Source organism: Priapulus caudatus, unplaced genomic scaffold (assembly GCF_000485595.1).
Source record: "Priapulus caudatus unplaced genomic scaffold, Priapulus_caudatus-5.0.1 Scaffold259, whole genome shotgun sequence".
Taxonomy (NCBI): Eukaryota; Metazoa; Priapulida; class Priapulimorpha; order Priapulimorphida; family Priapulidae; genus Priapulus; species Priapulus caudatus.
In genome coordinates, this window is record NW_014577320.1 from 162,963 (window position 1) to 173,849 (window position 10,887).

Consider the following 10,887-nt stretch of genomic DNA (forward strand, 5'->3'; position numbering starts at 1 on the left):
CCAGCTGTCGCCTCTTGCAGTTTTATTTCAGCTCATGCAGTCGGTAAACAATTTTACGCGGGCTGACGCTACATGCAGCGTTCACCTGCACGCGCGCTGTACGTTTAAGGCCATGCTGCGGTTCTTAACCTTTTTGGAGACCGCAGTTCTAAGCAAATTAAAACTAAGAATATGTTTCACGTACACCCTTTGTCTAGAAACGCAAGAGGAATATAGGACTTATAAGTAAAGATTTATAATACCACAATTACATCAACGAGACCAGGGTTTATGTGTTCTTCATTATATTATATTATGTTAGATTCTAGGATTTTACTGCATACAACTGTACTTACTGTATAACAAATCGTCTATACCCACACGTATTTGTTACCAGATACCTAATTTAATTGTTATAATTACACATCAACGCTACACGAACATTTGACGACGCATAGACGCCCGTGCTGCACCCCAAAAAAGTTGCGTATTTGACAATTCTAATTGACATTGGCTAATCACAAAAGTGCAATTATATTTATACCTATATGCAATGCTATTTAACCGAACGATATTCCTTTTAGGGCAAATTTATCCATATTATAACTGAAACTATATGTCGTTTATAAGATATTACAATCCTTTTGCTTTTAAATAAATAAATAAGAAACCACCTCGGTCTGTAGCCCTTGGCTGGAAAGTGGTTTGCGCAACTTATCAGATCGTGCGCATTGAGTGGCGCCACCGTCGTGTGTAATCAAAACTGTAGTCGTTTAGTTTTAAAACATGTTAAAAAAAATATTTCTAATGGTGATTGAACCATGAAACTTTTGTATGTAAGCGTAATGTATAACCTAAATTAGCTGAAAATACCCTAGACCCAGAGTTAAACTCTCCCTTTAAGATAATTATATTATAATTACATTAATAATTACATAATACTTAATTACATTACTTACATATACATTACATTACATTAATTACGATTACATGTACTGCTTAACTACATTACATTTACATCATACATTACATTACAATATGATTTACATTATCATTACTTCATTCAATTTATATTATATTATATTATATTATATTATATTATACAAGTATATTATATCACATTTACAGTGAAACTATAATGACAGTATGAAACAGCTTAGATGCTTGATTGACCTGTGTCAGCAACAGTGCTGAGGCCAACATATTGTAAGCGCGGATGACTGATGAGAGATTTTCCCCTCGTAAGCGCAAAAAAATATGTGGGGCATGTCATGAGAGACAAAGATATGCGTACTGGGAAATTTCATTATGAACATTTCGTATGAATTAGATATTGGACACGGATAAAGCATACGCTCTACGCCTCTATACGCTCCCACTATTGGAGCAAATCAGTTCTGTGTTCAAAATCCACATTGAGGAATACACTGCAAATCCAAAAGTATGATAGTCATTGAATTAGGTTTGGATAAACAATTAAAGTATAAATATATAATATAATCTATATCTATCTACACAAGTTCATAAAAAGCTATTTAATTTCAATGATCAATATACCTATCACCGTCTATCCGTTTAACGTCCATCGTTTTTTACCCAGGTCATTATTTGTTCTACCACTTTTACGTCTACAAGTATAACGAGCAATTCTTTTTTATCTGAATATTAAAGCCCCTGTCACACTAGAGCTACGCTCATCACGATCGCCCCACGCTCAACAAATTTGGCCGAGCGTGGTGAGAGCGTGGCCAAACTTGGCCGCCCACAGTGCCGATACTACTATCTTAAGCGTAGTCTAATCTTAGTGCGTCTTTTTTTTACCCCGATCTCATTGCACCCAACAAGCTTTCACCACGCTCCATACCACGCCTGCATCACGCTTGCACTGCGCCCACTGCGTCTTTATTGCGACCAATCCGATCGCATTGCGTTCAAACGATGCTTTCACTGCGCCTAATTAGCATTAACGCTCACCGCGCCTCAAGTGCGCGCCAGTCACGCTCCTAGTGCGACTTAATCACGCTCGGACGTAGTAACAGCGTGATGAAAACGTATTGACATCGTGCTGAGAACGGGGAGACAATTTTCACGCACCCGACACGCTTGCGATACGATCATTAAGTTCGTACTACGCTCGAGTTACGTGGCTACTACGCCTTCCAAGTCTCTAATGTGCCCGCACTGCGCTGTATTTTTTTTTTTCTGTATTGTCTTTCTGACTGACTTTCGTGACTGAATACCTCCCCCCCACAATAACAGAATATAACAAAACACCACAAGCATAACAATTTGTTTAACCTACATAATAGTCAACTCCATAAATGGATCCCTATGCAGAGTGATAGAAGCAGAAAAAACCTAATTTGTTGGTTAACGACAATTTTTCGTGAAAATCGCCGCTGCCGCCGGTATAGCCAGTTTTCAGTTTTTCCACTTTGCAGGGTAATTTTTATCACAAGTTTTATATGCAAAAATAATATTTAATCCAATACCCACCAACAAACAGTATGTGTGTCTGCCCTCCCCAGTAGTTGATATACCGCATGCAGTATCTCGCATCTCTGAAAATAAAAGTACATAATATATAACTTGCGTGTTTGGAACTTTGAGGACTGGTTTTTGGATTGAAAGGTCAGAACAGGGTTGGCTCAGGCCTGTTTAAATTGGAAACTGACGAGAAACATAGTCATTATTTCATTTGTAGATGGCATTGCTATTACCTCTACCTGTTTGAAAGAATCTGCAACATGATTATGGCAGCCAGACCATGGCAGAAATGCGGGAAACACCTTCAAAACTGTGGTCAATTTGCTTGTGCTCTGCAGATTAGTAGTAGATATTTTGTAATCATTGTAAATTGCCGTAAGATGTGAGTATAGTCATACTGTATCTGGTTAAATACCGGTAATTTTCATCCTGAATTTGCCATTTGAATGTTATTGATAATTGATTAGCAAGGTCAGGAGATTCGTGCTATCAATTCAAGTGCAAACAATTATCCATAACAAGTTTGTAATTTTCACTGAACTCACACTGTATCAATAATGTACCTGGCAACTTGCAACCTGGCAAGTTTACTCTCAGGTCTTCAAAATGTTTAGCCTGTACTTGTTTAATATGAACATGACATAAAAATGCTACGTTTTCCACGCAGAACCCCCAACATATTTTCTACCTTATCTACAAGAGAACAGCTTGTCATTTTCATTCTTTACCCACTGCTTGTACATAATTCCAGCATTTAAATCTTCCTCATCCAAGTTTTCTAGTATCAATTTTGTTTAGAATACTACATACATCACATGAAGATTGCATCATACACAGCTCATCATCATCATTACACCCTATAAGTTTACAAAACTCGTGTGTTGACTTGTGTGGAAAATGTGGTATTGCTTCCAGTAAGTCTAATATTCTTGTGATATATGTCATGATTTGCACAATTTTTTTATAATAAACTAGAAAGGGCAGTTGTCACCAACTACATGTATACCCTGTGTTCTCCCCAAGATGTGTAAGTATACGAAGTTTGGTCACGCTAGGTCAATTAGGGGCCGAGTTATTGAGCGGAAGAAAAATATGATCAAGGTCAAGGTCAAATAAAAGCCGCAGTGACCTTGTTTTGGTATGCGACACACATTCTCCCCCAAGATTTCTAACAGTAAGTATACCAAGTTTGGTAGCGCTAGGTCAATTAGGGGCCGAGTTATAGAGCGGAAGGGAAATATGATCAAGGTCAAGGTAAAGGTCAAATAAAGGTCGTAGTTACCTGGTTTTCGTAGCGCTAGGTCAATTAGGGGCCGAGTTAGAGAGCGGAAAGGAAATATAATCAAGGTCAAAGTAAAGGTCAAATAAAGGTCGCAGTGACCTGGTTTTGGTACGCTGCTCACCTTCTCCCCAAGATGTGTAAGTATACCAAGTTTGGTAGCGCTAGGTCAATTACTGAATTAGGGGCCGAGTTAGAGAGTGGAAGGGAAATATGATCAAGGTCAAGGTAAAGGTAAAATAAAGATCGCAGTGACCTGGTTTTGGTACTCTGCACACCTTCTCCCCAAGATGTGTAAGTACACCAAGTTCGGTCACGCTATGTCAATTAGGGGTCGAGTTATAGAGCGGAAAGGAAATTCTCTGCGGCGGACCGAGCGGCGGCGGCTGGGGAGACATGAAACCATAGTATCCCCGCCGACTTCGTCGCGGGGGATACAATAAAAGCTGTTTAGACCCAAATAAATAAAAAAATTTGTAGATAAATTAATTTATTGACGCACATACTTAAAAAAGAAGGTGATACTAAGGATGAGTGAATTTGACAGGCAAGACAGACTTTGCACTCACCTGTTGGCTACAGAAGATATCCAGATATTTTAACGCTGTGTGTTATGATTTTAACTGGACATGGAAAAGATAGCAAAGGAAATTTCTTTTTAATGGCTTTCATTTAATGGCTGCAAACTAACTTTTTGATGGTCTTGTGACAGGCGGCACAAAAGCAAATATTGGTAGTTATTTCCCTGCAACTGCACAGTTTTTATGCCTTTTGGGCACAAAATGACTACATGCATAGTGACTCAAGCATTCACAGTATGTATAAAAGCCAAGAAATTATATCTAAACATATATATATTAACTGGGGAAAAATATCTTAGCATTTTAAACTAAATTTACTGTGAACATTTAGAAAAATGACTCTAAGAGTACAATCAAGCTTCTACAAAATATAGATTATATAATAAAAATTATACTGATTTCAAACACTAGTCTATCTAACTAACATAAAACATTGGCTTATAAGTTATAGTTATAATTACAACTTGAGCAAAAATTGTACTTTAATGTGGAATTGACCAAACGCTTTATAGAAGTATGCATCATGACTAGATCAAATTATTGGGGCGGAATAATTTGTTGTTACTTATTACTTATTATATCAATTGTATTTTTTGTTCTACTGTTCCATATATGTATGTATGTTAATTTTTCCCCTTATTTCCTATATTTGGTTTAATTGTACTTTTCCCTCAGACATTTTATTACCTGTGGTAGTGGTCAACTCGAAAGCTTATGGCTACTTTGACCACTACGCACATTCACATTAAACCTATCGATTCTATAATATTATGCATTTCCTTCTCTTTTTACTTCTATCTTAACTGATCTGTACAATAGAATAAAAAGTGCAAAATAAATCTGAATCTGAATCTGGTTACAATTTATAATTTATTCCTATAATAAAATTTATAATTTATTCCTATATAAGGTTGATGTTTGATCAAGAGATATATTTTAGCAGATGTGTATTTTGAAACAGCAACATTTATAATTACACTACGGCACGATTGATATAGTGCCACAAACAATTTTATTGGTGACAATTAATATATTGCCATCACTAAAAATTTGGTTTGATCATGGAACTATTGTTAAGTAATTTGAGACAACTAGTTACATATTAAAAATTAAAACTATAGAGCATTGTTGTTCTTTATGCATTATTGTACAGTAAACGGATCACATAGGGGGACATAATAAAGGCAACTGTTCGATATTTTCATCTCACGAGGGTAGCCTCAGCATCGGCTGTCATTCATTGATTGTTTTCACCATCACAATACAAGGCAAAATTAATACCGGTTAACAACACGACGCTGTACATCTATGCATCTCGCTGCAGGGCAGGTGCCATGTTTGGCGATCATAAATAATTAAAGACTCGCTAGATGCGAATGAGCAGATGCCATAGTTACCTAGAATAATGTGGCTGAACCTGCCACAATAATGTTGGAGACAAATCATCCACAGTACTTATCACTTATCAATGACCGACTGGGTACACAGAAGCAGATGCATTTACTGCTACAGGGTTGGGGAACATCATTTACAGCACAATAACATATCACCATACCAAGAGTAACATAACACTGATGAAAGTAATGTAGCCGACAGAAATATCTGTTTATTTATGTTACTCCTGAGCATAGTTATAATCTGTTAATTATTACATAATTTGTTAATTGATTTCAGTGATGAGTTAATTCAACAATAGTACTGTCTTCCTAACTGCTATCAACACTACAATATAAAATCTACAGTCAGAACAACAGGAAAGAGACAATTCAAAATCAGTATAATATTAATAAAAATTAAATCTTTTTTACGGCACATCAAACATGTATAAATGAACAGCGATCATAGCAGGTGCATATTTTTAAAATTGAGAAAGTATGCTTCGTTTGTTAATGTTATGCCAATATTGATTACAGCATGCGACAGACAATTTACATACAGAACAAACGATGTGACAGACTAATAGTAATACTCCACTCCAACCATATACATTCTGTTGGCGTGACAAAGGTCTCTGTTATCACATATCCCGTAGTTTTGTGAGTAACATTGTGTGCACTTGTAGTGTGAAGAGATATGTGAAGAGGTTCAATTAAAACGTCTTGCTATAGGAAAATACATTTGGTATAAGTCACTGAATCAGAGTTGTACTGCAACAATTTCAAAATTTGTTTGTTGTTGTTCATCTTTCAGCAGAAAATGACACCAAGATTTTCTATGGTGTATATATTTGTAAAATGTTTGTCCCAATTTTTTAAAATTATAAGTAAGTACTAACGGGACTACAATGTAGCCTCAAATTCTTACCCGATAAGATCGTTTCTCAACTAGTTAAAAATCCTAAAAACCTGGGCGATTTGAGATATTGATCACGACATTAAATGCTTGCTATGGGCTATGTATGATTGACGAGTGGTTGTTCACATCAAACGGAAAAGCAAAATAGGAAGTATAATGCAGCAATTTAATCATAAAACAAGAGCCGCAGAGCATCTGGGCTCATCTGAGGTCTGTTGCTACGGTTATAAGCGTAACATTTAAGTCGTGCGTAGTGACACCTTTTTTAGGCGCAGATATGCAGATACGCAGTTGCGTACACATCATTTCAGCAACCTTCTGCATTCTGCATACCTCCCAAATCCCATTGATTGATACAAATCGCGTGCCTGAGACTCCTGTTTTATGGTGCATTGTTTTTTGTTGTTATTAAATTGTTGTAAATAAATCATGTAAATATTTGCGTTAACTGGAAAAAAATAGTTAAATGGATAAAGATAGAAAAATACAGAAAACAGGTAAATAATAAAATATCAGATGAGATTCGATCCAACGACCTTTGAGCCGTGACGCCTGTGCTGTACCCGTTCGGCTATCCAGGCTTATTGGGTTTCTAGATTATGGATGTGCCATGAATATGACAACACTGTCACGTCATTGAGGCAGTTGAGAAATCCATGTTTAACCCTCCTCTTGAGGGTCAAAAGATTATCAGACACTTACTCTTTGCACGTCAGTGGAAAGCACATTTCATGGTCCTTTCAATACAGTGATAAAAATGGTAGGTCAGTGCTGAAACAAAAGTTTTTTACTCTGTCCATTAGCCCATGTCCTCAGAAAATGTCTGATATCTGACCTTTCCCCTACTGCCCTTTGACCTGTGACCTCCAATTTCGCACTGGTGATGGGTTTCCTGCCCATCACATTATACACCAAATATTAAGAGCATAGGTCGAGCCGTTAAGATTTGTGCCGCAATTATGGTATTTCCTCCTATACCTTAAGTAAATTCCCCCTTCGTTTACACATCTTGACCTTTGACCCTTGACCCCCAAATTTGTCATCCTGAGTCATTTTCATAATCCCCCCCCCCCAACAGCCCTAATATCGTGACCGTACGTCGAGCGGTTAAGATTTGTGCCCAACTGTTGACGGACGCACGGATGGCCGGACGGACGCATGGACGATCATGCGATTCTACAAGCTGCATCTGACTACGTCAGATGAGCTAAAAACACGTGTGATCTATAAATGCGTTTGCAATGCAGAAAAGTTCAAATCATCATATAAACTCTGAAGAAGATTAGAAAGAAAAGAATAGTGGGGTTGAATATCACGTATTTACCCTGTTCCCCCTTCAGAATTTTACAAAACTGTTATCAGTAGTCAACAATAGCAGTCACAATGCAGAGACTAACCTCTTATCATACGAATGCAGCATACAGCCATATGGCTGCCACACATGGGGTCCTTGGAATCGGCCATCACTGAGTAGCCATGTGCAAGAATCACTTCCTAAAGGCAAAACAAACGGCTCAATACATTATACACAGGATTTTATCACTAATCAAATTATATAAGAAACATTCAAATAAGCAACCTATAGTAACGTCGCTATAGTATCTATGCAAAAAAATTTACAATAATCCAATAGACACATGTAAAAAAATGCTATTGTGCCAAGTAAAAATGTATTATTACTTTATTCACATTATTTATTACTTATAAGTTATAATACTGTAAATACACATTCATTTAAAATTATAATTACATTTTGTCATTTACTTTTTGGCCAGCCCAACTATTTTGTAGGACAAATACAGTTATGATACCTACAAAATTTCACAAAATATTTCCAAAATCTCTACACATGCATCACAGAATGATTCAGCAATTCTCAAGTACTCTAAACAGGGGTTAGTTTTTAGCAACTGATTTTTTTCAACAAATTTCATTTGTCATGTTTGTATACAACATCTAAAAAGGATACGACAGCCTACATATCCAACCTGCCATGCCACCCTATCTGTATTATCATTCTAAAAAACACCCCAGCCTCACTACCATCATTATGTGACTAAGGCATCCCCCGAAGCTATGCATATCCACCTGCTTCATGTAACAACCTTTTAAATAGTGTTGAGTGTGGTTAGGAACATATTTATACGGTTTGGTAGGCAGGTCATAGGGTGCCCAGTCAAGCTTACCCACCTAAAACAGTGCAGCAAGAATATACTTAAGCCATAATAAAAATATTGTTTGTTTGCCCGCACCTTGGCCGATCCACCAAAAAGGGGCCGACTCCAAATTTTTTATTGATCTTCTTTTTTTTAAACAAATTGTTTCACTGTACATTATATAAATCTGTTATCTGCAATACATTATATGTACCAAGCAAAACAAACATTCAACATAAAAGGTATCTCCACACAAGCACACCCGAGCATACATGTAGACACCATGCTGAATTTGTAAAAAGACCCCCGCCCTCAAATAAAGCTGACCTACCTACCCAAACTTTTCAGCCTGGGTCGGGTGAGAGCAAACAAAGATTTTTTTAATTGGGGCCCTAGTAGGGAGGGTTATATAAATTGGCCTACATGTAATTTTCAAATTATGACTACATGTCGGAAAACGAAATTGCAAATTCGCTGTTACGGAATTTTGCAAAGGATTGAATGGATTATTTTACACGATGTCTTCGATGTGCTAATGTCAGGTTTGGCCAGCATTCGAAATTGGTGCCGACCCGGAGGCCCGAGGCCACCAAGTTTTTGCTTCGGCCACCATCTCTACGAAACTGCCGGTCCTCCTGACCGGCACTTTTCCCCCTCATATTATTCTGAAATACTACGGTTATCGCAACGGCGTTTAGACAGACTTGTAAACGGGAGCGTATTCTAATGCGCTCCGTTTCTGACGGGGTATCCAAAAAGTATCCAAGTAGTCCTCAACTCATGATTCGCCATACGAACAAAAACTCGCGACCGTCTAAGAAATTGATTGCGGCCTGCCGCATGTAGCGTAACCCAGTGTTTTTATGCGTAACGCATAACAATAAGTTCCTATGTCGCAGGGGTTATCGTGACTGAATTCGTTACTTTTCTTTCCGTAGAAAGTGGACTATTTTTATTCAGTTAGATATCTAGAAGCAATGTAAACTGTATATATATACAAACCATGCCTTTCCCCCACTGCCCTTTGACCTGTGACCTCCAATTTTGCGCTGGTGATGGGTTTCCTCCCCATCACACTAAACATCAAATATTAAGAGCGTAGATCAAGCCGTTGAGATTTGTGCCGCAATTCCGTATTTCCTCCTATACCTTAAGTTAAGGGGAAAATATTCCCCCTCCATTGACACATCTTGACCTTTGACCCTTGACCCCCCAAATTCGATACCCCGAGTCCTTTTCGCGATCCCCCCCCCGACGTCCCGAATATCAAGACCGTACATCGAGCGGTTAAGACTTGTGCCCAACTGTTGACGGACGGACGGACAATCATGCGATTCTACAAGCTGCATCCGATTTCGTCAGCTGAGCTAATGAATCAGGGTTCTCCCCAGGATGAAATTGAAACAGGGGGAGGGGGAAGGGGATGGGAAACTAGTTACTATGGAGTAGGGGGGTCCGGGGGGCGAAATTATTTTTCCCACGAAAGTTCCGGATACAACATAGACACGAAGACACGAAGTATTGTAACACGACAAGTTTGTGAGTTTTGTAGACACGAAGTATTGTGGGACATGTCTTGATTGTCTTCTAGACTAGTACTAGGGCCCGGTCCTCGCGACACTGCCGGACACATGACATGCTACCGATGAGTACTATTATACTATTACTAATAGTAATACTATTAGTATTAGTATTAGTATTAGTATTACTACTAAGTAGGGCCTACCATCCATAAATGATTGGTGACTTACCGTATACGAAGTGTAAAGCCCCATGATAGCTTACTATACAAAGCAATACGACCAATGCCAAAAACTTTGCGTTTTCTACGTTTATATGCTGTATAAATTCAACTGAAGTCGTCGTAATAGAATGTGTAGACGGCGATAAGACTTGCTGTTGCTGTGTTTGCTCTGCCATTTTTCGCAGACAGAGCCACTATGTGTTCACTTGTTTGATGTATTTTTTGACTTCCTTGTGTACTTTGTCATGCAAATTTGCTATTGTATATTTACATATTATAATATTTAAAAGCGCTCTTAATATCTAAGTTATTTATAGCCTATAACTTGTCTTTTAAGATATTTCGCACCTGAAATCGAAGAAGCGA

General features: G+C 37.8%; 1 protein-coding gene across 2 annotated transcripts in view; it reads right to left on the bottom strand.

Moving 5' to 3' along the window:
• Positions 1-10,718, bottom strand: part of LOC106808202 (CAS1 domain-containing protein 1-like) — a 52,914-nt gene extending 42,196 nt beyond the window's left edge. For both annotated transcript variants that reach the window (XM_014810811.1, XM_014810810.1), the window contains exons 1-3: positions 10,529-10,718; positions 8,019-8,115; positions 2,476-2,540 (exon numbers count right to left, since the gene is read on the bottom strand). In XM_014810811.1, coding sequence (XP_014666297.1) covers positions 2,476-2,540; positions 8,019-8,115; positions 10,529-10,697 — 331 coding nt within the window. In that variant the 5' untranslated portion in view covers positions 10,698-10,718. The remainder of the gene's footprint in view (positions 1-2,475; positions 2,541-8,018; positions 8,116-10,528) is intronic.
• Between the last annotated feature and the right edge of the window lie 169 nt (positions 10,719-10,887).